General features: G+C 33.6%; 5 protein-coding genes across 5 annotated transcripts; 4 read left to right on the forward strand and 1 right to left on the reverse strand.

The window, feature by feature from the left end:
• Positions 1-16: 16 nt before the first annotated feature.
• Positions 17-701, reverse strand: 2S (2S albumin-like). Its single transcript, NM_001308754.1, has one exon. It carries the CDS (start codon positions 650-652, stop codon positions 200-202), a length of 453 nt encoding a protein of 150 aa, NP_001295683.1. The 5' UTR covers positions 653-701; the 3' UTR covers positions 17-199.
• Positions 702-2,070: 1,369 nt separating this feature from the next.
• On the forward strand, positions 2,071-4,309 carry LOC105632893 (protein translation factor SUI1 homolog 2). Its single transcript, XM_012215359.4, has 5 exons — positions 2,071-2,233; positions 3,206-3,287; positions 3,530-3,735; positions 3,812-3,865; positions 3,982-4,309. Exons 2-5 carry the CDS (start codon positions 3,251-3,253, stop codon positions 4,024-4,026), a joined length of 342 nt encoding a protein of 113 aa, XP_012070749.1. The 5' UTR covers positions 2,071-2,233; positions 3,206-3,250; the 3' UTR covers positions 4,027-4,309.
• Positions 4,310-9,335: 5,026 nt separating this feature from the next.
• On the forward strand, positions 9,336-11,149 carry THI1 (thiazole biosynthetic enzyme, chloroplast (ARA6) (THI1) (THI4)). Its single transcript, XM_012215361.4, has 3 exons — positions 9,336-9,845; positions 10,034-10,522; positions 10,667-11,149. Exons 1-3 carry the CDS (start codon positions 9,417-9,419, stop codon positions 10,820-10,822), a joined length of 1,074 nt encoding a protein of 357 aa, XP_012070751.1. The 5' UTR covers positions 9,336-9,416; the 3' UTR covers positions 10,823-11,149.
• Positions 11,150-12,436: 1,287 nt separating this feature from the next.
• On the forward strand, positions 12,437-16,747 carry LOC105632895 (DDRGK domain protein). The gene is made up of 9 exons (XM_012215362.4): positions 12,437-12,588; positions 12,742-12,876; positions 13,053-13,158; positions 14,125-14,228; positions 14,772-14,873; positions 14,957-15,118; positions 15,467-15,523; positions 15,797-15,833; positions 16,237-16,747. The coding sequence occupies exons 2-9, from the start codon at positions 12,757-12,759 to the stop codon at positions 16,440-16,442; spliced, it is 894 nt and encodes a 297-aa protein (XP_012070752.3). The 5' UTR covers positions 12,437-12,588; positions 12,742-12,756; the 3' UTR covers positions 16,443-16,747.
• Positions 16,748-17,669: 922 nt separating this feature from the next.
• LOC149495030 (COBRA-like protein 10) lies at positions 17,670-20,800 on the forward strand. The gene is made up of 2 exons (XM_089724151.1): positions 17,670-18,502; positions 19,202-20,800. The coding sequence occupies exons 1-2, from the start codon at positions 17,929-17,931 to the stop codon at positions 20,635-20,637; spliced, it is 2,010 nt and encodes a 669-aa protein (XP_089580277.1). The 5' UTR covers positions 17,670-17,928; the 3' UTR covers positions 20,638-20,800.
• Positions 20,801-21,213: the final 413 nt, after the last annotated feature.

A 21,213-nucleotide genomic window follows, 5' to 3' on the forward strand; every position in this document is an offset into this window, starting at 1 on the left:
AGACAAAAAGAGTACATACATAAACTCAGCATTCTATTTAATTATTATTAACTACGCACCATAATGTGCTTATAATTTTTTATTTTCACTAATAACAAAATCACTCAAATCTCTAGCAAAACCACCAGAGCTGTGACTTTTATTCTTCTACCAGTACAGCATTTATCCTACGCCTTGCCACCTTACGTCCACCACTCTTTTAGAACCACCACCGTGTCCCGAAATGGCATTGCCTTGGTGAAACGCCGCATTCCGACGGCAATTGCCTAGCTAACATGTACGCCTCACGGACATCCTGGCCCCCAAGGATTCCACGCCTCTGTAGCTGATCAATAGCCTGTCGGAGACCGTCGCACCGGCACCGAGCTTCCATTCTTTGAAGCTGTCTGCAGCACTCTTCTCGCTCCATCTGATTTTCCTCGTTGTCGAAACGACGGCCCCAGGGGGAGCCAGTTTGTTGCCGGAGATACTGCTGGCATGCTCTTAACCTTTGCTGTGATTGGATTTGCTGTTGACAGCTTGTTGGGCGGTCGTATGGCGGGAATTGGTTATCGTCGTTTTCGTCGGTGATGAGGGTGGTTCGGTAGATGGAGGCGTCGACGAGGAAGAGGAGGGCTATGAAGGAGGCTAAGAGGATGGTGAGCTTAGCCATGGTTGATTTTACATAAGAAGAGTGAAATGAATTTGGGTTTGATGGGCGAGGGAGTCATGGTGGTGAAGAAGGGTACTTATAGGATGGTCAGAGGCGTGCATGGTGAGTACGTGTTCATGAGATGATCAGAGATTGGTTTGGAAGATGGTCAGTTTAGGTTTACACGTAGATTTAAGGGATACACGTAGATTTTCACTGTGAGCGAATCTCTGATGACTCATCATTAGATGCTCTTGCTTTACTCTTTTCATTGTTTTTTAGGGTATATAATAATAATATAAGGGTAAGGGTTCTTGAGCAAGGGTATGAAATACCATATACGTCCGTCCTAACCATGAGTGTGCATATATAGATATATATATATATGTATATACACACACACACTTTTAAATGATAAATATTTAATTCAATTTAAATGAAAATTGCTTTTGCATTACTCAATTTATATTGGATAATAATTATATCACAATTTCATATTAGTTAGGTAATTTATACAGTTATTTATGAGAAATTCATATGTTAATTTATGAAAAATATATTATTACACATTATGTATAAATTATATATGGGTGAAACTATAGTTTATATTTCTTTAACTAATAAATATAGAAATAGATCAATATTTTAATTATATATCAATAAGTTAATTAATGTCTTATTGAACATATTATTTTTTCTGAATTGCTCAAAATAAATGTGTAAAAAAGTTATAAAGATGTGTTTTATATCATCGTTTGATATTAATTAATTTTTCATGTTTGACAATTTTTTTTTTTCTTGTTAACTAGATAAAGGAAACGGTTTAATTTCTTTCCTTTCCTTTTATATTATTAAATGGAATCAAATCAATGAAGCTGCGCTAAAGATTTTATTTTATGTTTTTGATGGTTTGATTTGATTTCAATGCATTTTAAGTTTGGTTGGATTATTACTTCAAAAGAAAACCAAACCAAATCAAACCGGACCCTAACGCTCTCTCAGCTATAATTGAAACGGCATCATTAGACCGGCACATCAGAGTCGTTGAACATCACATCATGGTATAGGACATCAAACGTCGTCGTTTGGTTAATAGCTTTGCATCTACGCTACGTATTTTCACTTGGACATGTCTATCCGAACAAAAGTAGTAAAGCACAACGTTTTTTCCTCGACCTTCGAATTCTACCCTACAGACAATTTTACCCTTTTTATTTCACACTCGTCTCATCAAGGAAACTTCTCTAATCGCTTTATCTAACTGCCACGTATTAGACTATTCCAATCGAAACGACCCACCTCGCGCGTGCTCCACTGAATCTCACTCTTAGAAGTAAACTAAGCAATAAGCGCCCCTCTGTCTCTACGTTAAAGTGTGTGCAATTTAATTAAAATAACAAAACCGACCTTTTAATTAATTTTTTAAAAAAAATAAAAAATAGAGTCCACTCTTTTAAATCAATATATCTGCCTTCAAGATCACTCTCTCTCTCATTTCCTCGCGACCCGAACAACATACGGAGAGAGCTTAGACTTCATCTGATTTTAGGGTTTCCCTTCCTATCTAATTTCTTCATCGTGAAGCCCTAATCCTCGGATCAGGTAATCCTTTTCTCTTCTATTAGATCTGCTTATTTCATTTTCGTTCAATTTATTTGAATTTTGGGTTTCCTTGTTGAAAATAGTTTCTTTTTGCTTGTTCAAAGTTCATTTGAAGATCGGTTTTTTTGGGGGGATTTTGATTATTATGGGCCTACGATTGAATATGTAATTTGAATTTTGATTTTTATTTAGTCCTAGGTTATTATTGATTGTTAGATTTGAATATTTTCTGCTGATGTTAATGTTAAGTTGGGGCTTTATTTCTTGATTATCATAGGAATTTATTATGTGATCTTTTCTATTTATTTTATGGGTAATTTTGGTGATTTCATTAAATGCTTAATTTCTATTTGGCATCTGTTTATGTGATCTGGCTCTTATGTTCTTCAGGAGTTTGATTGCACTCATGGTTTTGTTTCTTTCTTGGTTTTTTTTTTTTTTTTTTTTTTTTTTTTGAGTAGATTATGTCCTTGATGCGATCTGTTCTTGGTGTCGTTTGTATTTATCATCTGTGGCCCTTCTACGTGGTCTTTCTTTCTCTTTTTTTTTTCTCCAAATTGAATATGTATGTGGCTGGAATCTATTTCTTTTGATGGTGCTTTTGTTGGTACTTTTCTGCTTTGAGATAAATAATGGCTAACTTTGTAACTTGATTTGTTTTAGTGGCTGTTCATATTTTAATTTGAGTTTGTCAATTCCATATTGATTTGTGCTGTAATAGGCTTATATATGTATATATTAAAGAACATTCACTAATTTGTTGGTTTTACTTACAGTTGGAAAATTCCTTTAGCTTTAGACCATCTTATAGACAGACAGACTGATTTAATATTTGTTGCTTAAAAGTTTATGCTATTGGGCTGGGAAATATTATAAAAAGTGCAGGAACTTTTGTCTTTCAGAAAATCTATTACATAATTGTAGTACGTAAGTTTTAATCTTCATTGACATGGATTGCATGTCCTATTTCAGGTCTGAGCATTCTGGTTGTTAGGCTTCCTTGATAAGCTAAGTTTCATGTCTGAGCTCGAAGCCCAGATTCCTACTACCTTTGGTAAGCTAGCTTCATGAAACAGCTGGTGAATTCAATTTTGATCTTCTGTTCTTAGTAAATTGATGACTTCTCAAAACCAACCTTGTTAAATATAAGATGAGCTTGGTTTTGGAATTCCAGTACAATTTATGAATGTTTCATAATTATGAAAACACAGTGAAGATCTATATACTAAAAACTTCTCTCTCATTTGCACTTGCACTGATGCATATGACAATCGAATTTATATTTTGTTATTGCAGATCCTTTTGCTGATGCAAATGCTGAAGACTCTGGTGCTGGGGCAAAAGAGTATGTGCATATCCGTATACAGCAACGGAATGGTAGGAAAAGCTTGACTACTGTGCAGGGTTTGAAGAAGGAATTCAGCTACAACAAGATACTCAAGGATCTCAAGAAGGAATTCTGCTGCAATGGCACTGTAGTACAGGACCCTGAATTAGGGCAGGTGTGTGTTTAACCCATCAACAATCAATTGTCTATTTCCATCTTAAATGGCTTCTCATGTCGATGTGTTTCTATAGGTTATTCAACTTCAAGGTGATCAGCGGAAGAACGTATCTACCTTCCTTGTCCAAGTAATTTTAATCTCTCGCAATTACTCTTTTAGCTATGAAGTCTTTTGTTAATCTTCTGTTGTTGTGATTGTCTAGTGCATTAAATTTTTTTAACATTTTAATATTTTGTTTTACAGGCTGGCATTGTGAAGAAGGAAAATATAAAAATCCATGGTTTCTGAGTTCCAGTAACTCAATTCTCTGCCTGGTGCATTCCCCTCCTATGTTGGTGCGGAAATTGTTTGAACTTTAGAATCTATTTAAGCTGCTAAATCCCTAGTCATGTTGGTTTGATATGACATAAAAGATCTGTTTTAAGTTATTTATTTTCTATAAGCTGGTTCTGTGTGGGATGATGATGATGGCAAATGTGTCTGTAAGCTCCTCTCTTCTGAATGGTTACTGTTATAAGAAGTTGAACTGTGAGAATATATTTCTTTTCCTTTTGGATGCAATTTTCTAAAAGATTCCTGCTTTTTATCATATGGTTTGATTATCTAGATGTGGATGGATTGGAAGTTAGGGTTGCCTTTTGAGATTCGTGGTCTTGAGAGAGCTTGGCAATGATATTGTTTTGATGGTTGTGTTTTTGGTTGGGTCTAGTATGCTCTGATGTAATTTAATTTAACTTGCAAATGTGCTACTTACATTTCTTTTAATTGAAATTGTGAAATGATAAGTTCATTTGCTTCGGAAGGGAGTAAATTGCTGCGATATGTTTTTGATTAACAGTTGAAATTGTTGAAATTTGGTTCATTTGCTTCGGAAGGGAGTAAATTATGATAAGTTCATTTGCTTCTGAAGGGAGTAAATTGTGATATGGATCTTCCCTTTTCTGGTTAATGAGCAGTTGAAATTGTTGAAGCAAGTATAAAGGGATCGAAGATCATGATGTATAAGATTGATCTAAAATCACGTTATTGAAGATTTGGTTCATTTATGGTTTGTAAAATTGGAAAAATTGAAACTATTTTGAATCGATGGTTACATAATTGTTTTAGATTTTGAAATATTCCTATAATTAACAGGTCAATACCCTCAATGAAACATATTGCAACGAGAACATATTTTTGAATACCGTTTGAACTATAGTTATATCTTCGATTAGCCTGGGTACTCTACATTAAAAGAAAATTTTCTGTATCTAAGGGTTTTGCACTCAAATCAAAATCACTCCAACTAAACTTCCACTCGGGCTATGTCCTTTTCAATACGGATGTCAACTGATATGTTCTTTTCATAGAAAAGGACAAGTTAAAGTTAGCGTTCCATGCATGCATGCACGCACTGTCTACAGCCTGAAGTGGCTGGCAGTGATGCTTCACCTTCACACTCCGGTTTTCTTTTCCTGGATTTTGAGAAGAGGCCCCTTGTTCATTCGTAGGCTGGAGGTTGCTATGGGCTTAAAGGTCCATACTGTACTAAACTGTCCAGGCCCATTTATATCATTGAAAGGGGCGAAAAACGAGAAAAAGGGTTCCTGGTATGTCAAAAACAGAAAAAATACAAAAAAAAAAAAAAAAATTCATTCTTTAATGATTTGATTCATAAATATCTTTCTGAGCAAGTCAATTTCAATTCATACGGTCCTTTATATTTTATTACGTAAATTCACTTTTAAATTTTAAAACGTTAGTTATGACACTATCACGTCCTTTTATGTACGAGTTTGATATGTATTTACGTTGGTGATGAGTACGATTTTTTCTTTCATGGAAGTACGATTTGATTTGCAGAAGAGGATGTTCAGAATTTATTGAAGTTTTGGTGTTATTTTTGTTTTTATTGAACACGATAAATCTTATTGCCATGTGCATGATATCATCTCTCCATTGTATCATCTGCAAATTTTCGTAAGGAGCCATCTTATAGGAAAAAAGACAAGGAAATTATCTACGTACATTGAATATATAATTACACTTATAGATGAAATCAATCACAGTAAAAATTTATTAAAATGTTTTTTTTTTTTTTTTTTTTGCTGTATAGTTAAAAATACATTTATTTTAATAAAAATTTTTATTTTTATTAATTGAATCCATTAATGGATCGTAAATTCGGTTTAGATAAAATTTTTTTAAAAGATAATCCTTATCATAAAAAGCCAAGTGAAAAGGAGGAGGAAAGGGATTGTTTTGTCTCTCGAAATTTCCTCTTTGACATGGAGAAATTGTTTTTACAAAAAAAAAAAACACAAACAAAAAAGGATAAAATAGAGAAAATTACAACAATGCGTGTGTGAGATTTTAATACTTCTACTATTTAACAGGAGTCCCAATTGAAGTTTTTTCTTTATTTATTGCGAGGACAGACAGAAAGAATGTCTGGCCACACAACATGGGTAAAATTTTGAGTTTGAAATTTTCTACTCCGCACATGTATGGAAAAATCAATTAAATTTGTGAATGTTGAAATGAACGGGATTCTATGCACTATACAATGGGATTATCGAGAGATTCCGAACTTGAAATTTATTACTTCGCAAATATATGGAAAGACCAATTAAATCTAAGTGTGTTAATATAGGTCCATTTAACATGTGACAAGATTATGGTTGATGTGAACACGATTCGTATGATAATTATATCAAATATTCAAATATGAATATAACATGAAAATTGAACAAGTGATACAAGTATACGTGTGATTCGTTTTATTAATTTATTATGTATGAGTCAAAATTTAATTAAAAATGAGTTGTATATATAAGTGAAAAACCCGACATGCATAATATGTAAAATTTGCATAATTCGCCCAACGTATATTTATATATACATATTATATTTTTATCTTTGAACGAATGGATTAGTTGTGTGATCCATTTGAACTCGTGTTATATACAAGTTACTCATATGTGACACGAGTTTAAATGAATCACCCATCTAACAATCCATGTAGATTTAAGTTTAATTCATTTAATTTATGTGTTATGTACATTGTGTTCTCATATCATGACTTATTTTGACATCTTTAACTAATTATACTGAATAGCTATTTTAAAGTTTTTTTTATTAATTGCTAACTGATTCATAATTATATTACGTTAGACCGTTAATCTTATAATAATAGTTTTTCTTTAAAAAGTGTATAACAATAATTTTTAATAAATTTTTTGAAATTAATATTTTTATTTGTTCATTTTGTTATTAGTATCAAATATTATTCAATTTAATTACAAAAATTTTATTTATATAATATGTTAAATAGAAAACAATATATTTATTAAAAAAATAAAGTGTATACATGTATTATTATGTCACAATTTATAACATAACATGTGATTAACCTTTTACCAAAAAGATCCAAACTGATTTTATAATAAAGGGACAACAATTTTATTTTATTTTCAAACACAGAAAAATTTCTTTTTCCCTTATTTTCCTTTTTTATTTTTTTTGCCTTTTCTTTTCCAAAGATATCAATGGAGGGCTCCTCAATTGGCGCATCTCTCATCGCATAGCATCAAACAATAGCGACAAAAGAAGATGACCCACGAAATTGACCTTTCTGATGGCAAAATATCACAAAAGGGGCAGCAAACGCACCACACATTCATGAAACGACAAACATATACACATAAAACACACAACAAAAGAGAAAAAAAAAAAAACAAAAACAAAGTGCATGAAAGCCACTTGCAAGCGTTCTAGACCCTTCGAATCCTATCTGCTTGCACCTGTCCGCCGGATATTTCCGTCTTCACGGGATATTTCCACCTTGCTTTATCGTGGTTTTTATAATCTACATCCTTCTCCTGCATTCTTCCCTGCTTTCTACACTTTTAGCCGTTGGGTAACATTTGTATTGTTTAACGTCCGTTTCAATCCGTGGAGAGCACTTCCGGCTAGCGTAGCTTAAAGAAATGAAAAAAAAAAAAAAAAGAGTATTTCTCTCCCAAAATCCTCTCCTCCTTTCAATATAAACCAAATAAATGTATTTCTCTTTAGATGACAAGTAAATTAAATTGCTTTAATTTAATATTTTCTGTTGTAGTAGCTGAGATGTTCTATTAGTGGAATAATTTTTCATGTAGTTTCTCGTCCATAAACAATAAATATAATTGTTTAAAGATATTGCATTATGATTAAGAAAATAATTAATTCTATTGAATTATAATGTAATATTCATTAAATTTGACAAATTACTTTTTAAAAAAATTATAAAGATAAATATTTTTAATAATATAAATAAAATAAAATTAGAAAATTTTATTAATTACTCCCAAGTATTCTCAAAATGAAACTATACTGAAATAATTATATTTGTGTATGAAGAGATTAACATTTAGAGTTTTGACTATATTAAAATATTACTACTATTATTTATATTGTTTGGAGACAGAAAGTTTATAGTTTATACTAGTGTATTTTTAAAGGAACATTTATATTAGTATTTAGAGTTTAAGAGAATGGATTGTGAAATGTTATTTTTTTCTAACATTTTTTGAAACGTTAATTAATCAATTGACAATTATTAAAATAGCTAATAATTATTAAAGTAATTAATTTTACTGATCATTTAAATAATTAACAGATATTAAAACAACTAATTCATCGAAAATGACCTAAATATTATAGTGAGTAAACCTTTCATAATTTACTCTTTCAATCACCGAGAACTATTATTTATTTATTTTTGAAAAGAATCTCCAAGAAGTATTATAAAGGCTAAGTTAGTTAACAATATGAATAACATAAATAGTAGTGTTGTTCAACGTGCCTTCAATATGTATTAGCAATTACGTGTTAGCTATTAGCTTTTAATTAGTAATTATTTATATAATGGTTTAAATTAAAAATAGTTGTTTAATTTAAAATGATATAAACAAACATTGGCTAAATTCGAAAAAAAAATAATGAGAATTGATTACTAAAAAAAAATTTAATTAATACACCTAAGGGGTGAGATGAAATGGCGAATACTCTTAAGATTTCGAGTTTAAACCCTAGATATAAAAGTCTTTTTAAATACTTGAGAATGTGAGTTTTTCTCCTTTTTATGGGCTTGTTCAGTACAAATTAATCAGCCTGTTTGTGCAAATTAATCAGGCAAAAATACTTTAGACACCGAATGGTTAAACCCAAAACAGGATTAATATCTATAAAACCATAAATGTTATGATATTTAATGTTTAAAAAAAAAAACCCAACTCAATTCTAAAAACATTCGGTACAATCGCAGAAGTGAAAACACTAAAAGGTAATGGACGTCTACCTATCAGCTTAATCACGCATTCTATGCTTTTTACCTGTTGTAGAATGACTAAAATATCCAGTTTATCTTTATGTTTTCATTTTATTGTATTTTTCATTTCTTTATTTTTTGATCATTTGACGGCGTTATATGTTAGGATAATTCTAAGGATCTCGCGTGATCCCACTATGATTCAACGGCTGAGATCTTTTTTACCCTATAAAATATAATTCTCAGTGGGATCAGTGGTCTCCACATCCTACATTTCTATCTCCATAAATACCAACTATCTCCACTTCTCGCTTCCATCTCATCCTTCCTTCCTCAACAAAACCTTCCTTTTAAAACACAAAACGCCTCGTCGTTTCTAGAACCGACCATGGCAACCATGGCTACAGCTCTCACATCTCTATCCACAAAGAGCTCTCTCTTTGATTCCTCCGCCTTCTATGGCACTCCGGTGGCTGCGGCACCACCTTCTCTCCGCATGCAACCAACAAAATCAAACGGAGTTTCAATTTCTATGTCGGCGAACACACCATCATCATCCGTTCCACAGTACAATTTGAACAGTTTTAGATTTGACCCAATCAAGGAATCCATAGTGTCCCGTGAGATGACGCGCAGATACATGACAGACATGGTGACTCACGCCGATACCGATGTAGTGATTGTAGGTGCCGGTTCTGCTGGGCTCTCATGTGCTTATGAGCTCAGTAAGAATCCATCTGTTAAAGTCGCCATCGTTGAGCAATCTGTTAGCCCTGGTGGTGGCGCTTGGCTCGGTGGCCAGCTCTTCTCTGCCATGGTAATCCAAATATATATACATATATATTTTAATGGAATTATTTTATTAGCCCTTCCTGGGATCTCTCAGATTGAATATATCGTGTAAAAAATCATTATTCTTTATTTTAAGTATATCAGGAGGGAGATTATTAAATAAACATAAATTAATTCTACACTAATTTCATATTTATCTGTTTGTTTTGTCAGATTGTAAGGAAACCTGCTCATCTTTTCCTGGATGAACTGGACATTGAATACGATGAAGCAGACAACTATGTTGTAATCAAGCACGCTGCCCTGTTTACCTCCACAATCATGAGCAAGCTCCTTGCCCGTCCTAATGTCAAGCTTTTCAATGCTGTGGCGGCTGAGGACTTGATAGTGAAAAATGGTAGAGTTGGTGGGGTGGTTACCAATTGGGCTCTAGTGTCAATGAACCATGACACACAGTCTTGTATGGACCCTAATGTGATGGAGGCTAAGGTGGTTGTGAGTTCTTGTGGCCATGACGGACCCTTTGGTGCCACTGGAGTGAAGAGACTTAAGAGCATTGGTATGATCGAGAGTGTTCCAGGAATGAAAGCTCTTGATATGAATACTGCTGAAGATGCTATTGTTAGGCTTACTAGGGAGATTGTGCCTGGAATGATTGTTACTGGCATGGAAGTTGCTGAGATTGATGGTGCTCCAAGAATGGTAACTTTTTCATTTCCCCTGTTTGGTGGTTATGTTTTCCTTTTGGGATGTTCTAAAAATGCTTTAATTAGTGATTGTTTGGCAATTGGCACATAAAGGGAGGAGTTTTTCTGATTTGATTCATGATGCACATTGGTGATGCAGGGACCAACATTTGGAGCTATGATGATATCAGGGCAGAAAGCAGCTCACCTTGCCTTGAAGGCATTGGGGCTGCCCAACGCGCTCGATGGAACATTCACCATCCACCCAGAGTTGATGCTTGCTGCAGCTGAATCTGCTGATATAGCCGATGCTTGAATGGTGGAAAGAGCAGCAGCAGCAGCAGCAGCAGAAGAAGATTACATAAAATGAGATATCAGATAAATAATAGAATGTAAACACGGGTTTGGTTTTGTAGAAATGTATCTGGGGAGAGAGAACCAAATGGATTTGGTTTCATCATTTTGTTAATAGTAATCTTGGTATCTCGAACTTTGCTGGTGGAAAACCATTGGTGTTCTCCCTTGGTTGCTTCTTTTTTTTTTTTTTCTCTAAATTCCTTTGTGGGTTATTGTCTTTCAGTCCAGTATCTGCATGTCCTTGGATCATTTGCAAATTGTAATAGGAGCAGTTCTGTTTACCGCACAGACCTCTATATATATATATTATACAACGGTGTGAAGTTGGGAGTCGAAGTAAATAAATCGATTAGAGGATATAATTTATTAGTTGAAGTAACAATGCATGTGAGGTATAAAATTTTTGCCCCGTGATCATCTCTGTAACAGTATAAAATGTGATTCCTCAATGGGAAAAATTTGACTCCTGTCAGTTCGATATGGGGTCAGAAACTTGTTTCTATCCTTTCTAAGCAAGAAAAAACTTCTCCCTCCAAGTTGAAATTTCATCTTGGGTAAAAACTACTAGCCATTTGCATTATTAGAATTGTCAAACTAACTAAAAATCAGAATGGCCTCTCAAACCCCTCTTTTCATATCCGTTAATTGCAGTAGCAAGCAGGGATTTATTAAATTTATCGTGTATTAAAAGACGGACAATGTTAAAATATGATTCTATCTGATTTTTTTTTTTATTAAATATTGGTGGAGGGGGATTCAAACTCGATCGGATTGTATATATACTTATTATTATATTATATCTTAACGTACGATTCTATCTCATCTTTTGTTTGGAACATAAAATCATTAAATAACTTCTTTTTTATTAAAAAAAAAAGACCCTATTTATTTTTAAAAAATAATTTTATTGGATCTTTTGATTGGAACATAACCTCATTAAAGAACTTCTTTTTTATTAAAAAAAAAATATTCTAAGGCCCTATTTGTTTTCAAAAAAATAATTCACCTACAGATCTTTTCTGGATTTTCAGATATTGGAGTGTTCAAGAAAATCAATTAATAAAAAATATTTTATTGATAAAAAAAATAAGGTATTGTATAGGAAAATAAATTTTTTTTAAGGAGGAAAATTTTTTTTAAAATATGGATTAATTTATTATAATTTTATAAACATATATTTACATTAATTATTAACTATTGTTAGTCACTGTTATTAACCATAGCTAATCGACATAGTCGCCAACCATCACTGACCACCATGGGTGATCGAAAATTACAATTTATCATTTTTATTTAGTTTTTCCCATATTTAACAATATATTTTAAAGTATAAAATTTCTACAATTCTAAATTATTTTTATTAATCTTGTAAAATTTTAATTAAATGATAATAAATATGCTGTTAGTTTTTCTTAGAAAATATTTAAAATAGATATGTTGCTTTCTGGAAACAACTTGAGCTTAATCTTAATAAAAAATGAAAAAATAAGCAAAGAAAATAGAAAAACCAGTATGTTTGTTTTATGGCCACACCGAGTCTGAGATCATGTCAAGAATTATGGACGCCTTTAACCTAAATACCCCAGCCCAAGCCCAAACAAGCAAAAAAGATTACGACGTCGTTTCGTTCTGGTTGACGTTGCTAACAAAATTCTACTTCTCTTCCGCGGAACATTTCTTGGCAGCGTTTAATTCTCACAGCAATCCTCGCGTTAGGATCAAAAGGTATGCCGTCGCAATTTCACTCTCTTTAAAACCCTCCATAACCCTCTGTTTTAGTTCCGTCATCGATAAATTCGCTGGAAACTCGAATTCTCAAGTTTAATAATGAAATTATGGTTCTGTTTATTTGTTTTGATTCACTAATTTTTGTGGCAGGAAAGGATTTGAAAAATGGAGGAATTATTTGTTGCTATTCTCTCTATGCTTCTTGTCATTGGGCTGATTCCTTTGTATTTATGGAAACGCCGTCAGAATTCTGGATCACCTGATGAACATCAAGAAGAGCATCAGGTCTGTTTTAATATTTTTTTCATGTTTATAGAGTATTGGTCTTTTATTATTTGATAGAGATCAAGATATTTGACATTTCTCGTCTTGGAAGTTAAAATTGAGTTTATATAATTAGTTGAGAGATTTTAAAAGGTTAAATAAAATCCATAATAGGCGTATTTGAGGTTGAATTTCAGGTTCGGCAGAGGGAAACTGTGGTGCGAGCCACTGGTGCTCGGCGGATGCGTAGAAGACCAGCAGCTGGAGCTAGCTCATCAAGAGCTGCAGAAGCTGCTGTGGAAGGTTTGTTATGTTCTGTTCTACATTGCTTTTGCTTTTTGAAGATGATATTGATTTGTATTTGTGCAAGACTCTTTGAGAAAGTTTTTGGTCACTTTCTATCGGATTTAGGCATTCTTTACTGCCATTTAGTTTTTGGAATGCATAGTATGTTTCTGAACCTGAATGCCAATATTCCATTTGTAAATTTGCGTTTGTGAATATTTTTATTAGATATATTGAATATGGTCCATTTCCCATGTTGTGCGGTTTGCATATGATTTAGTTTTAGTGGATGAAATTTGGGTTTTGCCCGGGGGGGGGGGGGGGGCGAGGCGAGGCAAAACATCAAGTGAGGTTTGTTGAAAGTTACTCTAAAAGGGCTTTATGATTAATGCTGTTATGTTTGACATGAAGATTAAATCCCCATGAGAATAAATCATTGAACATCATATTGCACATAAACATCAGTCAATGAGCAAAACCTGAAGACTGACATAGTTGTTCAAAATGTTGTAGTGTCTAGTCTTTCTTGGGTTGTCTTGTCAGTTACATTGGTTATATAAAATTTGTTTCAGCATAAACACACTAGAAAATAAAAAATGAAATATTTTATATTTCAGAAGGCTGTCATCAAGTGCTTCTCAACCAATATCAGCCAAATTATATAAATGCAACCTCCCCAAGCTTTTTCACGTTCAACTTTTCTGTTCATGCTGTAACAGTGTAACTTTATCTAGAGATGGAGGGATTACTGTATCTCATTTGTTTTAACAAGCGGTCATTTTGTAAGTACTACCTGTGATGATCACAAAATATTATCTATATTGGAGTAGTATCTTGTTTCTTGCTAGTTTTCGTCTATTTGTGTACAATTATGAGATGCTTTTTACAGCAATATCTGAAATGTACTTTTCTCTTGTCTTCCATCAAGTATGCTGGTGGAATTTAGAAAATTCTTTTAAGTCTTAAATGCAATTCTGGACACAGACACTGTTGAAAGTGACGATGAAGCTGATGTGGGTGAGCAATATGAGGAGAAAGCTTCAAGAAAGAAAGAGAAGAAACGGCAAGAGCGGGAAGCACAGAGACAGGTGCAGCATTTCATAACTTTTCTCTTTCTTTGGGTTGTTTGGTCAATCTGTATTTCCTTTTTCTGCTTCATGCATGATATGATTATGATTACAACCAGATCATTAGGAAATCCCATGAAACCTGAGAATCGAGTGAAAGTAAAATTCTCCACCTTGGGGCTTTTAAAGTAAAAGTGTTGTCTTGGTAAATTTAAGCTACAATGCAGTATGAGAAGCAAAAATGAGTGTATTTTTCATGGTTAGTTTTTGCATTCATTTCATGGTCCTAGTGTTCTTATTTCTTCTTTTGTCCTTTTTTCCTTTCTAATGGACGCCAGTCATTTTGATGTTTAATTTAAGCTTCCTTAAAGACATAAGCATTAGCCAATAGGGAAGAGAAAAGACGAGGATCTAAAATGTATGAGCAATCAAAGCTGAGTGCTGTTTCTGGTTGTCATTTTTCATGGTCCTGGTGTTGTTTTCTTTTTTCTCTTTTACTTATTTATTCTTTTTATTGGGATGTGAACACTTTTCTCCACTGTGTTGGATATGATTATTGTGTAGGCTGAGGATGCTGCACGTGAATCAAGGCTGACCAAACAAGACCGCTATGCAGAAATGCGGAGGAAGAAGGATGAAGAGCGTGAGGCTCTGGAGCGGAAGCTGGTGGGTTGGTATTCTTCTTTTAACATTTTAGAATATTCATACTTGAGTTCCTTTTTTAAAGAGATTGCTTATTATTCATGTAGGAAGAAGAAGCCAAGGTTCAAAAGGCCAAAGAGGAGGAAGCTGCTGCATTAGAGTTTGAGAAATGGAAAGGGGCGTTTTCAGTTGATGCAGAAGGAACAACTGAAAATGAAGTGCAAGATGGAAATCAGGATTTGTTATCCGAGTTTGTGGAATACATAAAGGTACTGTGCATCCTGCAGTTATTACTCTTACCAGCAGGTTTTTTATCCTTTACTTTCCATGGCACATGAATTTCCCCATTGTTAACTTATCAAAATCACATGTGGCAGCTATTTTTAGTTTTCTATTTCTCCATTTTATACTAGCAAATAAATGTTTCAGTCAAATGCAAAAATACGAATATTTAACTCGAACTTAATGCATCTTAACTTTATATATCCGTAACTACATATGTTTGTTATAATCACAGTCTACAAATATGCCTTTGGTAAGAAGATAAAAAGTTTCTACACCCAGGTTGTCATGCTGCTGATCTTATTCTTTACCTTTTGTTTAATATCATCTTGCAGAAACACAAATGTGTTCCCTTAGAAGATCTTGCTGCGGAATTCAAGCTGAGGACTCAGGTATACTCTCAACTTTCCTCCTTTAGTTGCAGTAATGGAATGGAAATCTGCATATTGAATTTCATTGGTTTTGAATAACGACGTTGAGTTGAGTTTAACAATGATGGAATTGATTTCACTTTTGTACAATCCGCTTGTATTGTTTCTTGTATCCATGCGTATGGAGCTCCAAATAATTAGGAACTATGAATGTACTTTTTATTTTCTTCCCTCTCTGGTTTAATGCAAATAAAGTAGCTTCCTAATTTTTGCATGTTCTTTTGGTGAATGCAGGAATGCATTAATCGGATAACCTCCCTAGAAAGCATGGGTATGTATTGTGCCATATCTTTTTTCTATTTTCGAGTATGTTTTAACTATTTTTGCAACTTTTAACTGCTGAAGAAAAATTTCTCTCATTTAGTGTCTCAAGTGTTTTCTGTTCGAGGTGTAGTTACAATAATTTCTTTTGTGGTCTCTGATATTGATTCTAACATATCACCTTTGGATCAATTTTTGTCTTGGGAAATAACTGGCGGCCTCTTTCTCCATACATCAACATGCTATGTAATAACTCCACCTTATCATCAGATTGCCAATATGTTCTATTATGTAGTGCCCTCAAGGTTCAGTAACAATGAATTATGTGTTTTACCCTATAATTTTCTGGGATAAGAGTAAAATTGACTTCTCTGCAGCATATTATTTAACATTATGTGTATGTTTCATGTTAGGGAGACTTTCTGGTGTGATGGACGATAGAGGAAAGTATATATACATCTCACAGGAAGAGATGAAAGCTGTTGCTGACTATATTAAGCGCCAGGGGAGGGTTAGCATCTCACATCTAGCAAGTAAGTCCAACCAATTCATAGATTTGGAGCCAAAGGCACAATTTGATGACGAAATCAGCAATGTGGAGGAGATAACTGCTGCTTGACCACAAAATGTATAAAAACGTGTAAAATTAACACTTTGGAGCGGTGTAGATTTTGAAAAGAAGAAGAAGAGGACCATGAATGAAGCTTTACAGTATATGGGTCTAAAGCTGAAGCTGGTTATTCCTAACAAATCATGTTCTTTCTGATGGAATCGTAAGCCATCCAGGTGGGCATAGGACTAAACTTTGTAATTTTGTTCTTTTTCTTAAGCAATTGTATTTTCATGCCCTGACCTCACAATGCAGGATTCCTGAATGTTTATTTGGCTCACTTACATAAATTTTCACAAATGGATTCATTTAAAGAGTTGTATTGCAAATGTAATAAATTGGATCGGTAATAACATTGCATAAATTAGGCAGTAGTTAGATAGAATTCCCCAAAATCGGAAAGTACATGATAGAGTTGAATATATATAAGTTTAAAACTCTTTTGTATTTAATCAATAAATTCTTCACTTGGCATTTTAATCTAAGAATATTCTTAATATTTTTTAATTTCATGTATTGTGTTTGTGTAATTAATGATTGACAATAAGTAAATTTTTTTCGATCAAATATGGTCTGATCGGTCTTTTTATCTCTTGTAAAAGATGTAGGGAATGAGGAATCTTAAATTTGAGTCTTCTTTACCACAAAAAGTTATTATCAATTGTTGTGTAGCCCACGATATTATTCTGGTTCATGGAATCTTTATATATAAAAATTGGACCTACATATATAAAAAAAATAATAAGTTTTTGAAAATGGCTTTAAAATTCAAGTTCGGTTTGTATATAATTTTTGGAATGAGTGACTTACAAATGGCTTAACTCATTACAAACTTATAAGTAAATTCTAATGAATTGCATTTTTCTCCCCTATTGAATGAGATTCATCTTCGTATAGAGCCCGACTACTTTTGACAGGTATTTGTACAAGTAACTAGTACAATAAAAATTTTCACTTATCATCTTCAAAAAAAAAAAAAAAAAAAAAAAAAAAACCACTTAAATTGATTGGAATATCAAAACAAATATTACAGCAAGTGATGAACAACCTTTCTTTAAAAAAAAAAAAAAAAAAAAAAAACTATTAGTTCCTTAGCCAACCCAAAATAACAATGGAGAAGTGGCATGCAAAGACCAAAACTACGTTCCTTCAAATGAATCAATATAAACCGTACAAAATTTGTGGAACATTCATGCAGTGTAAGATGTGTATATAAACAATGAATTATAGGAAAACATGATCCGATGTTATCATTTATGTTCAAAGAAACTCTCTATTTTTGTCTCCGCACCAATCGCTAAAAAACTAGAGGAACAGAATTTAGCTTGACTCTGTCTTTTTTTTCTTTCTTTTATTCCCATTTATAACCTTCTTCTCTCACTCTCAATTCGGTTTCCCTTCTTAGCAACTCCCATTCCTCCACCTTTCGCCGCGTTCACTTCCGGACGCGGCATTGCGACGACCACCAAACCTTTCTTTAACTACAAATCAAGAAATGAAGACCAAAGTTGGAATGGAGGTTCCTTGGCATTTTAAGATCATAATTTTTCTTGCATATGCATTTTTTTTGTTCGATAAGAGCTATGGACAGGACAATGACGATTATGAGAAGCAGGCTGCCCCGCCACCCGCGCTGAACACTTGCAATGGTGTGTTCTTGTCATATTCTTTTACTTCCCGGACAAAAGAGTATCCACATGTAAAGAACGTAACCGCTCAGGCGTGGGCGTTTCAGGCCACGGCAAGCATAGTTAATACCGGACAATATGAAATCAAGGGATGGAAAATGCATATAGGATTTCAACACAAAGAAATTTTGGTTTCGGCCACCGGAGGGACTGTTCTTGATTCTGATTTCCCTGTTGATGCTAGTAACGGGACTACCTTTACCGGAGATTCATCAACGGATTTAAAAACTTCCATTAATACTGCCGGAGATTTCAACCAGATTGCAGCGCAGATAGAGATTACTGGTACACAGTTTGGAGTGCGACCTACAAGGGTACCAATGCCAAAGGATCTTAAGCTTCTTAACGCCGGTTATAAGTGCCCTAAACCAACTCTGAAAGGTACGTAAAAGGGAAATTAATTGCCGTCCATATGCATTAGTGTGTTTTCTTTTTTCGCAATGGTCATGCATTAGAATTTAGTATACAAAGTATATTGAAAGGGAAAAACTTACGTTTAACACGATCATGTTCGGATCAAAACCAATGAAATTAAACATTGTTATTGAAAACGAAGACATTTCTAACTATATATATATATTTAAAAAAGTCAGAATGCTTTTTAAAAAATAATTAGTTTCGTTGGTTCGATCCATACATCAAAAATAATTTTAAGGTTGAAACCAGAGTATTTGTGACCATTTATTAAAAAATAAAAAAATATATTCTTTAAAAAATTTTTTCATTGATTAGCTTGGTGTACATGTATGCTTGTGTACTGGGTGTAGATAAGTTGATTGTCATTTTAAAAACCTGTCACTCTTTATCATCTGTGGGAATTTCTTATTTACACTCGGTGCATCATATATCAAATCAATCAAAAGAAATTTTTTTAAAAAATATTACTGTTTTATTTTTTTTCCAATGTATGAAACCAAAATACTGTTTGTAATCGGTACCTATATACTGAATCTAGGTAATTCTTTCTCATTATTTATTATGTCTCTCCTTTTTTTTTTTAAAAAAAAAAATCATACTCTAATTTTAGGTCAGTTGTCCTTATTAGATTTACTGGGCAATTGGTTCATTTTGTTTTACCAGGAAAAACCTATATGCAAGTATGTTGCAAGAAGGATCCCAAGTACAAGCCGAAAACTAATACTACAAAAAAGGCAGTGAAATTCATGGCTAGACAAGACGGTGACCTCACCATAATTTATGATGTTCTTCAAGCTTATGGCAACAATTATCAAGCCCAAGTCACCATTGACAACAACCACCCATTAGGTCGTCTTGATCATTGGAATTTGACTTGGGTATGGAAAAACAACGAGTTCATCTCCTCAATGAAAGGAGCCTATGTCCGCGTACAAGACGCAAGTCAATGCATTTATGGTGCTGCCGGTGAATATTATCAAGATTTCGACTTCTCCAACGTATTGACCTGCGATAAAAGTCCGATCATCTCCGACCTTCCTGCAACAATGAAGAATGATTCTAAGCTTGGAAAATTACCTTACTGTTGTCGTAACGGTACTCTTTTGCCTACTTTAATGGATGAAACCAAAGCAAGAAGCATTTTCCAAATGCAAGTTTATAAATTACCTCCAAACATGAATCGAACGGCTCTTGAACCGCCATCCAAGTGGAAAATTGTTGGTCTTCTAAATCCGCAGTACAAATGTGCCACGCCCATTAGAGTTGATCCAACAGAATTTCCTGTCTCCAGTGGCCTACAAGCTATAACAACAGCGGTTGCTTCTTGGCAGATAGTCTGCAATATTTCGCGCCCGAAACAGAAACAATCAAGATGTTGTGTTTCTTTTTCAGCTTACTATAATGAATCTGCAATTCCCTGCAACACCTGCGCTTGCGGTTGTGAAGATAATACAGGCTGCAGTGAAACGGCAAAGAGTATGTATCTACCACCAGAAGCACTATTAGTTCCTTTTGCTAACAGAACAGCAAAGGCAATCGCTTGGGCTAAGCTTTATCATTTCAAGATTCCCAAACCTAGACCTTGTCCTGATAATTGTCCAGTTAGTATAAATTGGCATTTGAATTCTGATTATTCAACTGGATGGACGGCTAGAATTACACTGTTCAACTGGGATGAAACTCCATTTGAAGACTGGTTTGCTGCAATTCAAATGGGCAAGGCGTATGCTGGATATGAAAATGTTTATTCATTTAATGGTACTAAACTAGACAAGTTAAACAAGACAATATTTCTTCAAGGTTTACCTGGATTGAATTATTTGATGGGAGAGACTAATGGCACAAAAGGCAGTCCCAGAGTTCCTGGAAAACAGCAGACTGTGATTTCTTTTACAAAGAAACAAACTCCAGGCATCAATGTAGCTAAAGGTGATGGATTTCCGAAAAGGGTTTATTTCAATGGAGAAGAATGTGCATTGCCTACAAGAATTCCTATGAAGAGTGGAGGATTTAAATCTAGTGATGTTAATTTGATTACAACAACTATTTTCACCATAATCATTACTTTGATGTTGATGACGACAGATCGGGTTTATTGATCATTGTTTGGAAAAAATTTCTGATTATTGTATTTGTATTTTGTAGGAAATTAATTAGCTTAACTTGGTGGCAACTTTTTATATGTGTTGGTTAATTATTGTATTTCATTTAATTAAATTTTACATGTTTAAATTGGCACCCAATTAATGGAAATTAGAGATATATAGTTCTGAATTGTTTATAATTAGGGTTTTATTTCTTGAACTTTCTTGTTATGGTTTACCAACAAAGTTTATCTTAAGCAATTTGTGCCATGTGTTGCGAGAAATCGTGCATCTTCATTTTGTGCTTGAACAGATCGCGTCTCCTCCAACTTTTCCTCTATTCATGCTCATGCATGCTCCCCATGGAGGAGGAGAGCTTGCTCTTCAAGAGCTTAAGAATCTGAGTTCTAGCTAGGAGTAATTAGTCAAAATCGTTAACAAATTCATTTAATAATTTAGACTTATAAAGAGATAGATTTACCTTTAAAAAAAATGGATTCAGCCATTTTGGTTTGTTCGCATTTCTCATTACATGTCATTTACTTTATATTTATCCAATATGGGATTTGTCACGTATTTCATGGAGGTGAG

This window comes from Jatropha curcas, chromosome 7 (assembly GCF_041381405.1).
Source record: "Jatropha curcas cultivar XTBG-Jc1 chromosome 7, XTBG_Jcur_1.0, whole genome shotgun sequence".
NCBI classification, from domain to species: domain Eukaryota; kingdom Viridiplantae; phylum Streptophyta; class Magnoliopsida; order Malpighiales; family Euphorbiaceae; genus Jatropha; species Jatropha curcas.